The sequence below is a fragment of the Pseudorca crassidens genome, chromosome 11 (genome assembly GCF_039906515.1).
Source record: "Pseudorca crassidens isolate mPseCra1 chromosome 11, mPseCra1.hap1, whole genome shotgun sequence".
Classification (NCBI taxonomy): domain Eukaryota; kingdom Metazoa; phylum Chordata; class Mammalia; order Artiodactyla; family Delphinidae; genus Pseudorca; species Pseudorca crassidens.
The window spans coordinates 49,125,829-49,144,792 of record NC_090306.1 but is presented as its reverse complement, the minus strand read 5'-3'; the positions used below and the strand labels follow the sequence as shown (position 1 = coordinate 49,144,792).

The 18,964-nt window shown below is 49.1% G+C and overlaps 1 protein-coding gene across 3 annotated transcripts; it reads left to right on the top strand.

The window, feature by feature from the left end:
• Positions 1-405: 405 nt before the first annotated feature.
• On the top strand, positions 406-18,888 carry AVIL (advillin). 3 transcript variants are annotated; one of them, XM_067697161.1, is made up of 20 exons: positions 410-701; positions 3,108-3,192; positions 4,529-4,603; positions 5,321-5,517; positions 6,921-7,029; positions 7,122-7,232; positions 7,476-7,678; positions 8,134-8,212; positions 8,341-8,439; positions 9,123-9,276; positions 9,379-9,479; positions 9,961-10,098; positions 10,203-10,361; positions 11,151-11,330; positions 12,816-12,961; positions 13,071-13,215; positions 14,684-14,872; positions 15,499-15,567; positions 16,732-16,848; positions 18,302-18,888. In XM_067697161.1, exons 2-20 carry the CDS (start codon positions 3,127-3,129, stop codon positions 18,413-18,415), a joined length of 2,451 nt encoding a protein of 816 aa, XP_067553262.1. In that variant the 5' UTR covers positions 410-701; positions 3,108-3,126; the 3' UTR covers positions 18,416-18,888. The 3 variants fall into 3 exon arrangements, with proteins under 3 accessions (XP_067553261.1, XP_067553259.1, XP_067553262.1); XM_067697158.1 differs by having other exon boundaries at positions 408-701; positions 9,123-9,479; XM_067697160.1 differs by lacking the exon at positions 4,529-4,603 and having other exon boundaries at positions 406-701; positions 9,123-9,479.
• Positions 18,889-18,964: the final 76 nt, after the last annotated feature.

Genomic DNA, 18,964 nt, shown 5'->3' with positions numbered 1-18,964 from the left:
GATTTAGAGTCTTCCTTCTGTGCCCCTTACTGATTTCCCCAAACTAGGAGCCTTGAAACTCAGAGCCCGGCATGGTTCTTGGCACATAGTAGGCACTCAGATATTGACTGGGCTGATCTATGACCCCAAGGGAGATCCCAAGGGGCAAAACAGAATGACCTAATAACTCACTCCAGGTCCTTCTCCCAGACTTCCCCTCTGAGAAATGCCCAGGAGCTTCTCGGGAGGTGCTTGCCAGCCTGGACATCCCATGCACTTGGAGGGCGGGGGGCAGCCCCAGCCCCTGCTTCCTGTCATCGGTGTAATGCATCCATATCTACAATATGGCAAATTTCATATCCTCCCACCCTCTTTCCTGCATTATTGATGGGCTGTGCACTTTAAAAAAATCAATTAGATCAGGGTGTGGAGCTGGAGTTAAAAGAAGCCTTTAAAAGTCTGCTCTTGTTTTTGCTGTTTTGAATAGGAACAGATACAGCTTTCTCTCTGGTTTGAATAAGTCAAGCCCAGGGCTAGGTTGGCTGTGATTGGCCAGGACTAGGAAAATGCAGTTAGGATGCAAATGCAAGCAAATATAACCCAGTGTATGTGCAGCCATTACTAAGGTAAGGCAGCAGGACCTGGAACCTCCAGCATTGGGTGGTTCCTCAACAGTGCTTACCCGCCAGAAAACTGGGAAGACCGCTGAGAGCGAAGGCAAGGTAAGTTCTATATGGTTTATGGATGCACGTCAATAGAGCAATTTTACTTGAACTAGAAAGAAACAAAAGAGAGGAGATTAAAATTTCCTTGGCTTTGTGTTCTCGGATGAGGCTTTTAAAGGGTTGAACCAGGAGTTTGTGGCCAGTTTTGCAAACTTCCTGCTGAGAAGTCGAGGTGCTTTCTAGAGACCACTAAACATAGGACACACTTTCAAAAGCTTGGAAAGATTCACCCATCTCAAAGAGATGGTGTGGGGCAAGGCAGAAATTTACACCAGCTTCCTCTGCTTGGGGTCCATTCCTAGGAGTATTGGTAAGAATTAAGGGCCACCAGCTTTTAAGCTGGGATTTCAAAACTGCACCCCGCCCAGCAGTTTGTGCAGTGGTCTCAAAGGGTGCTGAGTTGATAAATTAGGACTTGAGGAGGAGGGAGGGAGAGACTGAGCTTTGGGGGACTTTGCTCAGTCCCCCAATCACATTTCCTGGGTTTTCCAGTATGGCAAAGTCCCTGCTTTGAGCATGTCCTCTCCTGCATTTCAGGGACCCTGGCCCAGTGAGCATTTTGATTGCCAAGTCCCTGCTGGAAAATGGGACTGCTTTTGGCCTCTGGACTCACAGTTCTAATTAGTGCCAGCTGGTTTGACTTTTACCAGGTTTACTCTTACCTCTCTCCAAGGAATGAATTCCTTGTCCCCTTCCCCTAGTTGGGTCACAGCATTTGCCTTTAATGACTGAAATCTAGGGTCTGAAGAAAACCTGAACAAATATTTCCTGGCAATTCTAAGCAGCACAGGGTGGGGCAGTGCCAATTATCAAATTAAATCCTTAAACACTGGCAGCTCCACATCACTGCTCTGCTGTAGTCCTGCTGTAGCAGTAGACAAAGAGAGTTTTTTGTCTTTTCTTTTGTTTTTTTGCCAACGTCCATACTAGATAATGGCACATACTCTCCAAACCTGGGTTCATCCACCAAGGCTTAAGAAAGAATGGCCAGACATGCTCCTCTTAACAAGCACAATATGCCTCCAAATAGCAAAACCCCAGATAGTCCTTTCTGGGTGGGGTTGTTTTTTCTTTATTTTTCTTTTTCTTTGTCCTATGTAACTTCGTCAAGCCCTTCCTTTTTCCTTTGCCTCTTGGAAGCATTCATCAGTGATGTGTATCAATCAGATTGCAAGCCCCTTGAGAGCAAGAACCAGGCAGGAGGGGCTTCCCTGGTGGCGCAGTGGCTGAGAGTCCGCCTGCCGATGCAGGGAACGCGGGTTCGTGCCCCGGTCCGGGAAGATCCCACATGCCGCGGAGCCTGCGTGTTCGGAGCCAGTGCTCCGCAACAGGAGAGGCCACAACAGTGAGAGGCCCCCGTACCGCAAAAAAAAAAAAAAAAAAAAAGAACCAGGCAGGAATTTTCATTATTTCAAGCCTGTGTGGCCATGGACATGTGTAGGTGCTTAATAACCCTAGACACACTTCGAACAGAGATGGTACACAATCCATACTTCTCTTTACCTCTTCCTCCCTCTCCCCACCCTGTCTGTGGGCGGCCACAGCACGACTGTTTGGGTCTGTGTGGGAGGGGCCGGGGGGAGGATCTGCCCACAGGCCACGCCCACCTGCCCCTGCTGGCACCCTGCACTCTTTGTCCCAGGCCCAGCCCTGCCATTTTACTTTCCCTCTTCTGTGAGGCACAGGGAATATATTAGTCATGTGACAGAAGCAGAATGGGTTGTCTGAGTTTTAGGATAGTTTACTTAAAAAAGTCTGGGAAGTAAAAGCTCAAATTGTTGACTGTGGAGAGGACCTGGCAAGCAGGGAGTCTGGGAGAGTTAGAGGGACTGGGAATGAAAGAAGGAAACCCAGTTTGGAAATAGTTATTCCGACATAAGCTTTTCAATCCCATGTGCCACTAAATTTACGTAAGTTAGGAAGGGCTGCAGTACATCACAGAAACTAGAAAAGAGCACAGATTTTAAGATCAGGTATGGATTTCATTCTAGTGATACTGAGTAAATTATTTAACCTCTCTGAACCTCAATTTTCGCACAATGTAAGACAAAGAAAATATACTCAGCTCATGAGAATTAAATGAGAGAACATAAAGTGAACCCACACAGGGCTTAGCATATTTGTCACCCCTTCAGTAAATAGTCATGGCTGTGTTATCAGAGCTCTTAACAAGGAAAGTGGCAAGTGGGAAGCAGAATTTCCGGTGGGGATCCCTGGGCCAGCCAGCCTTACGACATGAACTTGGACAAGTCATTTTCCGCATCACTGTGAGATAGTGCAGGGATGCACCACAAGGACCTGGCAGGATGGCTGACAAGAGATTGGGAAGTGAGTTAGGAGGAAAACTGGCTGGATGACTGCTGTGAGAGGCGTCATCTCCGTGCTTGCTCTGTGATGTTTCAGTCCCAGGAAGACAAGCGCCATGTCTCTGAGCAGTGCCTTTCAGGCTGTGGGCAACGACCCTGGGATCATCACCTGGAGAATAGAGGTGAGCTGGGCTGGATGGGGGCAGGAGACTGTGGTCTGCTGAAGGCCCTCCACATGCCTCGATCTCCTGTCTGTGGTTCATCAACAGTGAGAGGCAGCTCCAAAGGGCACATTTTCCGATCCTTGACCCCTCCTGGGTGCTCAGAGCAGGCGGGTGACAGGTGGAGGAAAGCAAAAATAGGCTTGCCTTTTATCTAGCCATCTGCACTTCTAGTAAATGCCCTGGAGAGATGGGTGGGGCCCAGGCCCACCCACGGAGCCCTGAGACACCTGGCCGCTTCTGTCAGGACAATGGAACCTGTCTTCCACGGGGCACTCTGGCTCCTGCAAGGTGGTAGGAAGATTTGGCGAGTACAGCACAGATCGGTGCCCTGCTCATCCCTTCTCCCACTCGGGGCCTGAGCCCCTCTGGCTGACCTCGAGCTCTAGCGGTCTATAGTTGGGAACCGCCCTGGCCTGGCAGCCTCACCCCACCTCCCTGCTCTGAGCCCAGTGAGTGGCTCTGCTGCAGAAAACCCAGAGGTGATGCCCCACCTCACCATCCTCCACCACGAGGGGGGCCACAGCCCCCTAGCAAGCAGCTCAGAGCTTGTGAGAGCCCAGGTCACTCCCACTGTTTTAAGGCTCCCGGTTGATTTAAAAACTAATAGGTACTAGAAGAGTTACGCAAACTGTGGGATATTTAACATTTTTACATTTAACACGTATTTTACACAGAATACATTCAAACATGACTGCAGGCTTACCTACTAGGAGGTATGATGAAAGTCCACATCTGAGGCCATGGGAATGGCTCTCCTGGGACGAGCCACACATGCTGGTGACAGGTGCATCAGGGCTCCCACCCAGACTCCAAATACAGAGCCCTTGGCAGGGAGCCTGCACATGGCCGGCAGTCCCCCCCAGAGCCTCACAGAATCCTGGCTCCCCATTCTGTCAGAACTTGGCCAGCTCTGGGTGGTCAGAGTCAGCGCTGAGGCACTCTGGTGCAGCGGCTCAGAGATGGGCTTTTACTTGAGGGCTTACACCCAACTCTGCAAAGGACTGAGGCGGCGCACAGGCTCTTCACAGTGTAGCAAGAAGAGGCCGGGCAGGCGGTGCGAGGAGGATGGGGTGAGGACAGGCACCCGGATCCAGACCCAGGGCCGGGCAGGTGGAGTTCAGCAGAAGCCAGAGGGGTGACCGCGCTAATCCTGTGGCTGGCCGCTACGCCCCGTGGGGACATCTCCCCACTCTCCCCTGCCGCCTGTGTCAAATGACGGCGTGCAGGGGGAGGCCTGGGGGGGTTGGGGGAGGAGGGAGAGAATGCAGCCTATACACACCCCTTGTCCTTCCAGAAAATGGAGCTGGCACTGGTGCCCCTGAATGCCCACGGCACCTTCTATGAGGGGGACTGCTACATCATCCTCTCGGTGAGCACCATGCCCCCCATTCCCATGAGCTGCTCCCCTGAGAGCCAGCTCTGGGGCCCCACTGGGAGATCTGCCCGTGAGGTTAATCTGGTATCCATCTTGATTCTTCCTCGCTTTTATATAGAACAGGCCTCCAGTTTGACTATCAAAGGGTTTCTTAGGCCAGGGTTTTAAATTTTGCATCAGAGGGTATGGGTGTGGCCCTCAGTCTGAACCTCAGCGAGTCGCCTACAGCAGCACTTCTCCCTCTGGGACCCAGACCCCAGATTACAGTGCTGTGAAGGAAGGCCAGGTGGATACAAGGCCACCTCTAGCCTCAAAGTACTCATCTAGCGGAGGAAACAATCTCCCACGTGGACAGCACTGACAGAGCCATGCAGATGGACAGCAGCGCTGTGCCAGATGTGCAAGTGCAGGGGTGCGAAAGAGCAGCAAGAAAAGCCTGCAGTCCAACCCGGAAAAGATCCCCATTGGTCTCTGTTTATTTTGAGAACAATAAGCTGTCAACATTCCCCAAATGTGGGGAGGGATTTGCGCTGCCAGGGCTTGAGCCACGGAGGAGGTCTGCACCCGGGCCACTGCAGGGAGGGAGAGGCCCCGAGCCTGCCAAGGGCAGGACACAAGTCACCGTAGGCCACGTTCTTCCCACGCCAGAAGGGCCAGCAGCGAAGGGGAGGCGAGCTGGCCCCTGACCTGATCTCTCTGACTACATCCCAGACCCGGAGAGTGGGCAGCATCCTCTCCCAGGACATCCACTTCTGGATTGGGAAGGACTCCTCGCAGGATGAGAAGAGCTGCGCAGCCATCTACACTACGCAGCTGGATGACTACCTGGGGGGCAGCCCTGTGCAGCACCGGGAGGTCCAGTGCCACGAGTCCGACACCTTCCACGGCTACTTCAAGCAGGGCATCATGTGAGTAGCTATGCACAGAGCAAGGACGTAAGCGCAGTTTACCAAAGAGGAAACCAAAAGGGCCAAAATGTATATGAAGAAAGTCATCAGAGAAATGCAAATCCAAACAAAGCCATCATTTCCGCCTACTAGAGCAGAGTAACTCAGAGAGCTGAGAGGCGCCAAGTGTCCTCGAAGCTCTGGGGAGACAGGTGCCCTGCTGGTGCAAGTGAGAACTGGCCCAGCATTCCGGAGAGTAGTCTGCTGCCACTGGGGCAGATCTCACCCCCGGCGTGTGACCCAAAGGAGCGCTCACCTTCCCAGGTCCACAAGGGCACATGAACCAGAACGTTCACATTAGTGGTGGTGGGAAGCTGCAGGCAATGTGGACAGGAAAAACACTCCGCGACACAGCGGAGTACAATGCCACAGCTGGAAGCAACAGATTAGAGGCACATTTGACATGTGGACAGACCTTAAAAACATGGGGCTTAGGGAGCACAGGTAGAAACAGGCTTGAAATATAGAACAGAATGCCAATTTCTGTTTTAAAAAAAGTACATAAACTCAAAACAACAGGCCACATTTTACCAGAATGAAAATAAAAAGACTGATGTTAAACTGTTAGAATGGATGCTTATGGCGGGGAGAGAAAGGGGGGTAGGGTATGCAGATAAAAGGGAACACATAAATACTTACTACAAGAGAGGGGTCTCAATAAAGGCCAATGGTGAAAACCTTCCACGAACTGAGGAGCTTGATTACCTCAAAACTTTGCACTTGAGATTGAAAAGAAAAAGGAATTCCAATGAGCTTGAGAGTTCTGAGGCTGGTCCAAGGCCAGCTTCTTGCAGGTCAGCAGTCCCCACTGAGGACCTACTGGGCACAGAGCACCACACTGAGTCACCAAGGAACCCTCTGCTCCCCGTGGCTTTCTGCGTGCCCTTCACGTATGGGACCCCTGGAGGAGGCTGGGCTGGGGTGAGGGCCAGGGGCGGGAGAGCGGATTCTTGGAGTGAGATGGTTTTTAAGGCCACGGTGTCATTAATGTTTCTGCTCCCGCCTGACTTGTGCCCCTCTCCCCATCACACGCGACATTCACACAGTTTCTAGAACGAAACAAAACAAGTTCTTCTGTGCTCTGGGGACTTCATCAGTGATGCACCCTCTGTCTGGAGAACTAGTCCTCTGGTGGTTGGTTCCTACTCTTAATATCCCAGCTCAAATGTCAGTCCTTCGGAGAAGACTGCCCTGAACATGCTGTCTGAGTGCACCTCTGTGGCAGTGGTGACCAGCATCTATGTTTACCTGCTCATTTACTGTCGTCACCCACGTGGGCAGAGGTTGCATGTGTGTGATCCACAACTGTCTCCCCAGTACCTAGCACATAGCAGGTGCTCAATAAATAACGGATGTTCCCTCAGCTACAAGAAGGGGGGTGTGGCCTCCGGGATGAAGCACGTGGAGACCAATACCTACGATGTGAAGCGGTTGCTGCACGTGAAGGGGAAGAGAAACATCAGGGCCACCGAGGTAAGTCCTGCCCTTTGTCTGTCCTGGGCCCAGGGCCTCTCCGCCTAGCACCTAAGAACTCCTCCTACATAATGTCTACCTCTCTCCTGCAGGTGGAAATGAGCTGGGACAGTTTTAACCGAGGTGATGTCTTCCTGCTGGACCTTGGGAAGGTCATCATCCAGTGGAATGGCCCAGAGAGCAGCAGCAGGGAGCGTCTGAAGGTGTGGCCTGTTCTGCTGCTCCCTCCCCCACCCGCCGCGGGGCCTCACGGGCTTGCACTCCCTCAGTTGCCCTTTCCTTCTTCTTTCCTTGCTGGCTCTTTCCTGCCCTTCAAGCCAGACCCCTGCCTTTGAGCAGCATCTGTTTCAGAGACAGGCCACGTATGTGAGCCTGCGACTCAGCATCAGGGTAACTTCTGTGTCTGGGATCCAGGCTGCTCCTCCGGTCCTCGGGCTTCTTTACAGGCTATGCTCCTGGCAAAGCATATTCGGGACAGGGAGCGAGGGGGCCGTGCTGAAATAGGAGTGATCGAGGGAGACAAGGAGGCGGCCAGTCCAGAGCTGATGAAGGTCCTTCAGGACACCCTCGGGCAGCACTCCATTATCAAGCCTGCAGTCCCCGATGAGATCACAGATCAGCAGCAGAAATCAAATATCACGCTGTATCAGTGAGTAGCTAAGCCTGGCTGCTGGCTGGAAGCTGGGGTAGGGGGAAGGTGTCCCCCCAGAAAACTTCTGCTTCGCTCCTCGTTTGGGGTGCAAGTGACTGGCTTTCTTTCGGTCTTTTTCAAATGCAGCTTCTATAAGGAGCTCGGTGTTCCCTGAGCAGCTACCATCTGCTCTTGTTAGCAACTCTTCCTCGTCTCTGGGGGAGACCATTTCTTTGCTCAGATCTATACGTGCCTAGGGATGTGGACAGGATAACGTTCGGAAGAGAGATGCACAAAAGTCTCCTCCACAGAACAGAGTCCATCACATTCCTGTCTGCATTCAAGCCATGCCTGTCACAAGAAGTTGAACTCTACCCAGAAACTCCATTCTAAGACAAAACCATGAAATATCAGATTGACTACACGATGCTTTGTAGAAGAGAAGGTACAGGCTAACCTCTCCCCTTCTCTAGTGTCTCAGACTCAGCTGGGCAGCTGGCGGTCACAGATGTAGCAACGAGGCCTCTGGTCCAGGGCTTACTGAACCATGATGTAAGTAGAGCTTGGGTGGGCTTGGCTTGGGGTAGCCAGATCTGGCTTCAGAGGCAGACTCTAGGGAAAGGCCTTCCTCATGGTCTTGGGCAGGAGTAACCACTTTTATCCCTGACCGTCTGCTTCAGGACTGCTACATCCTGGACCAAAGTGGAACCAAGATCTATGTGTGGAAAGGAAGAGGAGCCACAAAGGTTGAGAAACAGATGGCCATGTCTAAAGCTCTGGTAGGAGCTATGGATGTGCAATATTGTCCAAAAAATTCTGTCCATAACACATCAGATGTGCTCAGAGAGCCATATTAGGCACCAGAGCATAGAACATCGCAGTTACATACATAACTTCAAAGTCAGACAGACAAACTGGGATTCAAATCCAGGTTTAATGCCATCTCCTGGGGTTGTTGCGAGGATTAAGTAACATTTATAAAGCACTCAGAACAATACCTGGCACACACACCTGCTCAGTAAAAGGTGGCTGTTATTATTGAAGGAGGTATCACATATCAAGGTCAACGGCCCTGTCCTCAAGGAGCTTATGACATTGTGCAGACCCATGCAGATGAACCAGGCAGGATGCACTTACAAAGCAAAAAAGGGGCAAATGAAGGTGATACAAAGTCAGTAGAGTACAGGAGTGCTGAAGGAACACAGAATAGAGGATCTTACAAAAAAAAAAAATCAGTAATAATCATGACAGGCCAATGAAGAGATGTCAAAATGTTCTACTCAGTCCTTTCCTTGAGGCAGGTAACTTGGTCCCTAGACAGAAGTGAGTTAGAATTTGACTCTAACTCTGAGAAGGGAACAGTCCTACCAACTGGCTTCACAGGGTTGAATCACCAGCCAAGTCAAGAGCCCAGTGCACTCCCGGACTGACCTGTCCTTTGGGGGCGGGGGGGCACCCGCAGAACTTCATCGAGATGAAGGGCTACCCCAGCAGTACCAACGTGGAGACCGTCAGTGACGGTGCCGAGTCAGCCATGTTCAAGCAGCTGTTCCAGAAGTGGTCAGTGAAGGAACAGACCGTGGGTCTGGGGAAAACGTGCAGCATTGGTAAAATCGGTAAGATTGCCCCCAGATCGTGTTTTCACTGCCGGGACTCTGTAGAAAGGCAGGCACAGGTGCTTTTTGCTCACTTGGCTTCTCCTAACCCCTTCCGTGCAGCTAACGTTTCCCAGGATAAATTTGATGTGACTCTGCTGCACACCAAACCAGAGGTGGCAGCCCAGGAAAGAATGGTCGACAACGGCAACGGCAACGTTGAGGTAAGCCCAGTGACCCACATCCCAGGGCAGGCGGCAGCACTGGCCCTCCTGGCTGCTCTGCTCTACAGAAGAGACACGTGATTCCGTGTCTGCTTTGCTTTCCTTTCCACCTCTGGCACCTCAGGACTATTCAAAGAGGTGTCTGAGTCTGCAGGGTTTTCCCACAATTCTTCACATAAGTGAAAGGTAGATACTCCAGTGTGCTATCAATAACTCACCTGGCAGACATATTCAAATCATCTCTGAGCCATGATGGAGATGCATCTGACCAGGGACGATCCAGTTCTTGGGATTCAAATCATGCAAATGTGATAAGCCCTCACCACTGGAAAGAAGCACCAGAGCGGGAAGGTATACTTTGAATGGACGTTAGTGCCTCACCCACCTGGATTCTCTGCTAAGCATGGCCCAGTTCCCTCCAGGTAGCTGTTTCTTCACGGGACTCCCATCTCTGGGGAACTGTGTCTCCTTCTATGCCTAGGTCTGGAGAATTGAAAACCTAGAGCTGGTCCCCGTGGAGCATCAGCAGTATGGCTTCTTTTATGGGGGAGACTGCTATCTGGTTCTCTATACGTACGAGGTGCACGGGAAGCCGCACTACATCTTGTACATCTGGCAGGTAGGCCTGGGGCAGCCTCTCAGCTTTGGATCCTGGCGCCTCCTCTGGCCACTGAGCTAGGGCCGGGGGTAGCAGGGACCCATCGCACCCGCTCACCACTACAGGGCCGCCACGCCTCACAGGATGAGCTGGCAGCCTCGGCATACCAGGCGGTGGCGGTGGACCGGCAGTTTGATGGGGCCCCTGTGCAGGTTCGGGTTACCATGGGGAAGGAGCCACGCCACTTCATGGCCATCTTCAAAGGAAAGCTGGTTATCTTTGAGGTGAGAGCCCTCAGATAAAATTATACCATAAGCAGAATGCTCAGAACCAGCAGGTCAGCAGGAGACTACAGTAGAGGAGAGGAGGGGTAGAGAGCAGGGCTTGGGGAAGACATAGACAAGAAGCGGGTGAATCTCTCTAAGACATTGAAGTGAATCCCGACTGCCTAGGGCTTCAAGTCCAAACCACTGCCTAATTCATGTTCAAGGTCTTTTATAATCTGACCCGTATTACCTGTGCAGGCACATCACCCTCAGCTCCCTAGCCTACACACTCCACGCCAGTCAGGTGGGTGTCCTCATTAGACCTCACATGTGCCATATCATTACCTGTCCACCTCCCCCAGAGAATGTGCCCCTTCAGATTCAAGTTCCATTTCTTCCATGAAGCCCTGGCTGAAGCACTACCCCAAATGTATAATGTCACATGTTTGATATACGCAAGTCTGTGGTCAAGTCCTAGTCTTGTCATTTATTAGCCAAGTTTCTAAGCCTGTTTCCCCATCTGCACTGTGGGATAATAATACCCACTTCACAAAGTTATTATGAGGATCTATAAGATGATGTAGATAAGGCACCAGCAAAGAGCCTGGCATATAACCAGGGTCTCATAATGAAAGCTAATACTATTGGTACCATAACTCCAGCTCACCTCAACCTCTCCCAGTTAGCCTAGACGCTCCTTGAGGGCAAAGACGGTGTCAAACACATCCATGTTCTCCACAATGCTAGCCCAGTGCCCGGTGCATATGGTGCACCTTAGTTCCAGACGCTGCTTTTCTCTCTCTCTAGGGTGGGACTTCCAGGAAGGGAAATGCCGAGCCCGATCCTCCGGTAAGCCTCTTCCAGATTCAAGGAAATGACAAATCTAACACCAAAGCGGTGGAGGTTCCAGCCTTCACCTCCTCCCTGAACTCCAATGATGTCTTTCTGCTGCGGACCCAGGCAGAGCACTACCTGTGGTATGGCAAGGTAGGATGGCTGGCCCAGTGGTCATACCAGCCCCTCAGAGCCCAGCGCTGCACCAACCCTCCTGTCAGCAAGGGCAAAGGAACTAAAGAGTGGGCTGGAGCAGTCCTCAGAAAAAGGAGCCTTTTCCTAAAGGATCTTCAAAGGGACTGACAATGTTCCCCACAATCAGGCCTCCAATTAGAAACTCACTAACACACTGCTTACATCCAGGAGACCCTCCATAAACCTCTGAACACATGGAGGCTGGATGCAGGCTGGATAAGTCAATCTTTCCACACCAGTTTGGTGGACTGTAACAGGACGGCCATGAACACTGAACAGAAACACTAAAAATGTGATTTTTGTCAATTTAGATTGCATCTGTATTAGAAAGCACTAAAATTGTTTTGCAAAAGAGAATTGAACAGGAAAAGATGCTCAACTTCATTAGTCATTAGGGAAATGCAAATGAAAACCCCAATGAGATACCACTACACACCTATTAGAATGACTGAAAAAAAAAAAAGATAATATCAAGTGCTGGTGAGGATGCGAAGCAATAGGAATTCTCACACACTGCTGGTGGGAATGCAAATATGGCCTTTGGAGAACAATTTGACAGTTTCTTATAAAACATACACTTACCGTATGACCCAGCAACCCCATTCCTGGGTATGTACCCATGCGAAATAAAAAACTATCTTCACACAAAAACCTGTACACAAATGTTTATAGCACCATTATTTGTAATCACCAAACACTGGAAGCAAACCAACTGGAGGATGGATAAACAAACAGTGGTGCATCCATACAATGGGATACTACTCAGCTATGGACAGAAACAAGCTGTGGATACCCACAACTGCAAGGATGAATCTCAAATGCATTATGCTAAGTGCACAGTGCACTAGCACAGAGGCCACATAGTGTATGATTCCATTTATGACATGCTGGAAAAGGCAAAACTATCATGATGGGGAACAGATCAGTGGTTGCCAGAGGTTAAGGATTCAGGGAGGGTTTGACTACAAAGGGGTAGGTAGCCCGAGGGAAATTTTTTGCAGTGGTGAGATGACTGTTCTGTTTTTGTTGTGGTGGTGGTAGCATGATTCTATGCATTCGTCAGGAGTCATAGAACTCCACGGCAAAAAAAGTGAATTTTCCTGTATATAATTTTTAAAATACACTTAAATTTTCTCTTAAAAAATAGTCAAAAGTAGGTGCTAAAATTCCAACTGAAAGCAAAACAAAGGTGACTTGTCAATATCCACTGTGGGTTTCAGAGTTTAGTCTTGTCCTTTGCCACCACTGTTTTCCTCCGTGTCCCCGCCCCTTGCCCCCTGCCCTTCCCAGCACCAGAACAAACCTATCTATCTCCCCGTCCTGAGGTACTGTGGCTTGGTAGATGATCCTGGCTGCACTGAGCTATTAGTCTCAGACACTTTTTTCCCACATCAACGTGCCTGTGTGCAGCTAACATCTGTGTTCTCCCCACCCCACTCTCAGGGGTCCAGTGGGGATGAGCGGGCAATGGCTAAGGAGCTGGCCGGGCTTCTCTGTGATGGCTCCGAGAACACAGTGGCTGAGGGCCAGGAGCCAGCTGAGTTCTGGGACCTGCTGGGAGGAAAAACTCCCTATGCCAATGACAAAAGGTACAGGACCACAGCATCCCCTCCTCTTGGCTCCCCCTGCCTACAGACTTGTGAACTGCACATGATTTCTAAGCAGCTCAGTTCCTCTACTAAATGGACTGTATTGCAGACTACAGCAGGAAATCCTAGATGTCCAGTCTCGTCTCTTTGAATGTTCCAATAAGACTGGCCATTTCACTGTCACTGAGATCACAGACTTCACCCAGGATGACCTGAACCCAGATGACGTGATGCTCCTGGATACCTGGGACCAGGTAAGACAGCCAAAGAGCTTGGAACAAATGACAAAGATCCTCAAGCTTTAGGCTATTTTTTGTGTAGTACCTCTCCCCAACCCCCCCAGATAAAGCCAGGGTAGCCCTGGACCATCCCCAAGCCAATCAAACATTTGTCAGTGGTGACCAAAGGAAGAACCTGCTTTTTGCCAGGCCTGGAGAGAATAGAATGTTGTTTAAAACTCACCATCCTGGGAATTTTCCCACTTTGCTTTAGGAAAATCACGCCATCCTATCATCATGCACCCCATTCTCTCAGGACCAAGGGCAGCAGGCTCCACACCCAGGGATATGGGCCTTTTAGGGAACAAAGGGATATGAAAGCGTATCTTCAAGGCCACCCCTTCGCCACATCCCATTTTCTTCAGTTTGGCTCAGCAAACATACTCAACACCTTGTCTGTTCTAATCACTGTGCTGGGTGTGGTGTCACCAAGGCCAAGGGCCTCATCCTACTCTCAGAGTTTACAGGCTGAGCGGGGGTGGAGGAGACCGGACATAGAAACATCATTTTAGTATGAGGGAGGTACGTATGAGGTGCCATGGGAGCACAAATAAGGGGCACTCAACACAGTTTAGGGGCTCAGTGAAGACTTTCTGGAGGAGATGGCTCCCAGACTCAAAGGATAAACAGGCATTAATCAGGTAGAGGGCATTCAGGCAAAGGAAAACCAAGGCATGAATAGTCTAGTATACAGGGAACTACAAATAGTATCGTCAGAGCATAAGACAGAGTTAAAGAGCACGCTAGAGGTGGAGCTAAAGAAGTAGGGGTGGGCCTTACCTACCACGTCAAGAAGTTTGAATTTCATCCGGGAAAGCTACTGAAATTTAAGCAGGCGAGTGACATGGTCAGACTGTGCTTTAGATAGATCACTCTGGCGAGTGCAGGAAAGGAGGGATGGCTTATGAGGAAAAAGACTGTATGTTGGGAGACCAATCAGCAGACTACTGTCCTAGTCCAGTAAGAGCAGCTGCTGGCCCACACAGGAGCTGTGGAGTAGAGACAGAGGGATGGTGACAGATTGGACAAAAGCATAGGAGGTAAATTAGCTAAGTCCTGGTGTTATGGAAGGCATTTAGGATGACTCCCAGGTTATTGCCTTGGGTGACTGAATGGACACCATTCACCAAGAATGGAGACACAGATACAAGTTTAGAAAAGAGCTACATTTGGGGGGTGTTACACTTGACGTGCTTGGAGTCAGCCAAGAGGAGGTGTTTTGCAAGAAGCTGGATCCAGGAAGCTAAAGTTCAGAGAGAGAGAGTTCAGGACTGGAGATGTAGATTGGGGAGATACATAAATCAAAATGAATCTGAGAAAAGCTTTACTCTGATGAGGCTGTGAACTGCTGACAGGTAAAGACAGGGCAGCACGTATGATCTAGTATTGATACTTAGCCCTTGGTATGAGCTCAATAACAAATACTCAGTCTCTACCACAACAGGTGTTCTTGTGGATTGGGGCTGAGGCCAACGCCACAGAGAAGGAGAGCGCTCTTGCTACCGCCCAGGAGTACCTGCACACTCACCCCAGCGGCCGCGACACCGGCACACCAATCCTGATCATTAAACAGGGGTTTGAGCCTCCCATATTCACAGGCTGGTTCTTGGCCTGGGACCCCCACATTTGGAGCGTAAGAACAGAGAGGACCGGGAAGATGTTCTTACTGCCAGGGCGCTCGGCACTAAGAGCTCAGTGGGATGGCGGGGTACTCAAGGGCTTAGTAAACCCAGGACCGCATCTCCCCCACTCCCTCTCCCCTCCCCGCTTTTTACTTTCCTTCTCTTTCGCGCCCACCAGGGCACTAAGTCCAGTTAGAGAATTCACAGCTTGCCTCAGGAACAAGCAGTGTGTGAAAAAGTAATAAAGTTTATAAAGTGTATCCACACACATTACTTTTTGAGCTCTACATCCTGATAGCTAGGGAACAGTTTCCTGTGTTAACAGATGAGGAATCTCAGAGGAGAAGTTATTTGTCTGAAGTCACAATTAACCAGTGGAAGGAAGCCAGGTTTACTGACTCCTAGTCAACCGCTTTTAGTATGGAGCATTGAGGGGCCACCAGCAAAGAATGCAGACCATGTTTAAGTACCTCCCAACCCTGCATAGACCCAGAAGGGGGGATTTTCATTTTTGCTTATCCTGAAATGTCTTCTGTCCCCTGGCTTTTTTGCTTCTCTCGAGGGTACAGACCAGGCCTGACATGTCCCTCCCCTATAAGCAGCATCTCATGCTGTATTTTCTATTTCTTCTTTTCAGGCAGGGAAATCATATGAACAGTTAAAAGAAGAGCTGGGAGACGCTGCTGCTATCACGAGAATCACTGCTGTGAGTTTCTTGGAGGAGCTATTCACAGACAACCAGAGCCAGAGAGAAACAGTAAATGCTACAGATGCAACATGGCCAAAATCCTATCATGTCCTTCTTAGCATGACTCTGGTGGTCTATTTTGATATGAAGATTGTTTTAATCGGTAGAAATGCAGGTCTCAGAGCCAAGTTCCTTATTTTACTGCCTTCCAGAATTTAGAACAGACTTGCTGTTTAAAAAAACAATGAAAACAAAACCAAATTTTATTATTCAACTCTGTCATTCAGGACAGATTAAACTTACTGTTAGTATTTTTCAGAAATAATAAGCTTCTAACCCACATGATAATGTTTATCAGTTTTTGACAGAGGCGTCCACAGAAACTCAGGCCATTACCCCTATTTTTTTGTTGTTGTTGTTGGTGGTGGTGGTTTTTGTTTTTTGCGATACACAGGCCTCTCACTGTTGTGGCCTCTCCCGTTGCGGAGCACAAGCTCCGGACGCGCAGCCTCAGCGGCCATGGCTCACGGGCCCAGCCGCTCCTCGGCATGTGGGATCTTCCCGGACCGGGGCACGAACCCGTGTCCCCTGCATCGGCAGGCGGACTCTCAACCACTGTGCCACCAGGGAAGCCCTTTTACCCCTATTTTAATGGCCAAAAGAAGTGGAGCTTCTGGCCGGGAATCCAACAGCTCTTTAACATCAGGACAAGTACATGGCACCACTGTCCGAACCATCTGGCAGTTTTGTCCTTTGTGCTGTACAAACTCAAGATTCCAAAGCTAATGGCAATGTAGCATCTTTAAAAAATATTTAAAAGAAGTATGACTTGAATTTGAAGTCATTTGAAGACTGGAAATGTAGAGCCCAAGTAAAAGTACCAATAGAAGGAATGTGATCACAGTATTTAAATGATGTTTAAGCAAAACATCTACGCCAAACTGGCTATACAGGATTTACCTTAGACTTACTGAATCACTTTCCCAAGAAGGACCCTAAAATCTGAATATTTTAGATTCCCAGATGATTCTGACATGCAGCCAGTTTTGGGGACCATTGTTCTAAAGGATGATTATAAAGTATGAAGTGGTAAAAACCAAAATTTAAATATTATAAACACAGAACTTCAACGGCACAGACCTGAAGAGTCTTATCCAGTGTCTACATTCTTATCTTCCCTAGGATATGAGGGACACAACCCTCTCCCTAAATTCTGAGCCAAAATATTACCCCGTAGAAGTTCTGTTGAAAAATCAGAGTCAGGAGTTGCCTGAGGATGTGAACCCTGCCAGAAAGGAGGTGAGTGGCTGCATGTGATGTACGTGGAGCTCTCCGTGAGTAAAGCACCTTCTCAGTATACAGCCTAGGACAGATCTGGAACACTGTAAAGCACTCAATAGACATCTGAGTCACCCAGGAGCTCAAGCCGAAAACCCAGGGCTCCTTCTTGCTTCTTTTTCCTCACCTCCCACATCAATCCATCAGCTAGCTTCCATTCACTGCTCTCCACCTCTCTGCTGCCAGTACGGTCCAGCCATCATGGACCACTGCCATAGGCCCCCAACTGGTTTCCACCCCTGCCCTACAATCTGTTCCCCACATAACAACCAATAGGCTTCTACAACAGATGATACTTTTCTATTTAAAACACCCTGAATGGCTTCCCACTACACTTAGAATCCAAAGTTCTTCTGATGGCCTCCAAGGCCCCAAACAATCTGGCCCCTGCCCACCTCTGACTTCATCTCACAGACCACTACCCTCTTCACTTACCGCCCTTCAGCCGGTAGCTGTTTTTCCGTTCCTCGAACATGAGCCTTTATGCTTGCTATTGCTCCTGCTTCAGGAGCAAGCAAAACATTTTTCTCCCAGATCATCAGACAACCAGCTCCTCCTCACTATTTAGGTCTCAGTTGCAATGCCACCTCCCCAGGAAGGCCTCCCCTGACCACCCCGACACTGCCTCCCTCACCGCCTATAGTCCCTTTATACTGGGTCACCGTCTATCTGCCCCACTCCAGTGATACCCTCAAGGGCAAGGACCTTGTCTGTTTTGTTCACGCCCACATTCTCAGCTTTTCAGCATCTAGAATGGTGCCCAGCAGATCACAGGCACACCTTAAGTTTCAGCTGATTGAATTAACAGTCATGTTGAATGAACTAATTTATTTCCCCCTTGAAGGGGAAGGGCCTCTGGATTTTCCACAGTGTCTTATCTAACCAACTCTTAAGTATCTGGGCTGCAACTTTCTTGCAAACAGAGACCATATCTTAATAATTTTACTTGCACAGTAAATATTCATTAATCATTAATAAATACATGTTAGGAGAATTTTATGCTCTCATTAAGGTCCACCTGATCTTGCATTTGAAAATGTCCAGATAAAAAATGGCAGATAAGGGCAGAAAGCAAGGAAAACCATCGATTTAGTTCTCCATTCAGCCAAAGCCTAATGTTCAGAACTTGTACATAATATATAACCCATTTCTTGTCCTTCTGGCAAGACACTGGTGCCAGGTGGGACTGTGCGCAAATCCAGCCAGGGCTTTCAGAGGCCAAGGTGGGACTCCACAAGCCAAAGAACTCTCCAATGAATAATTTAAGTCCATTAAAAACTTTCTGAAGAAATCATTCTACTTCCCCTTTCAGGGAACTACCTGGGACTCTCTCTTGGCCCCATTTCCCCGACCCCGTTAGCACTGACAGGTGTTAGGTCTTCCTTCTAACTAGAAACTTTGTCTTCTCTCTTAGAATTACCTCTCTGAACAGGACTTTGTTTCTGTGTTTGGCATCACAAGAGGGCAATTTGTTGCTCTGCCTGGCTGGAAACAGCTCCAGATGAAGAAAGAAAAGGGGCTTTTCTGAGGCAAGAAGGCATCTGCCTACTGCGAGACCCCAGGAGAAAGCAGATAGTGCCAGTACCGGGAAAGAATTTCTCTACTAATTTCTGCCTAACATCCAGCTACTTAATGTTGATACAGTAGGCTCTGCAAATCACAGCATGTTCTCCATTTTTCTCATCCCTGCGTTCCTTCGTTGTTATATACCTAAAATGTTAGCTACCCACTTTTTAATTTTTGTGGCCTCAGCAGAAAGCACTAAAACTGCAGGAATCTGGAGAAGTCAAAAGTAAGAGAACAAAAAAACTAAGTTTAAAGTGTTTAATATTGGGGCAAGGGCCTAAGTTTGTTTTAAATCTTAAGATCGGTATTTCCTGTTTAACCCACAAATCACTGAAGTTATTCACATATACACCCTGAAGTCAAAATCTAAATGCTCAGAACTGTATGTGCCAGAGACTTTGAAATTTTCAAATAAAGATACCTGTAAGAGCAAAAGGGAGTTTTTTTTTCAGTATTTTGGGTCTGCCCATTATGATAACTATTTTGTTCTACTGGGAGAAATGTCTCAGTA

Bases quoted from the DNA above. Each gene is read 5' to 3' on its own strand.
- AVIL (XM_067697158.1), top strand. From the start codon at position 3,127: ATGTCTCTGAGCAGTGCCTTTCAGGCTGTGGGCAACGACCCTGGGATC. The intron at 5,518-6,920 runs GTGAGTAGCTAT...ATGTTCCCTCAG, and splicing joins TACTTCAAGCAGGGCATCAT to CTACAAGAAGGGGGGTGTGG. The intron at 10,099-10,202 runs GTAGGCCTGGGG...TCACCACTACAG, and splicing joins ACATCTTGTACATCTGGCAG to GGCCGCCACGCCTCACAGGA.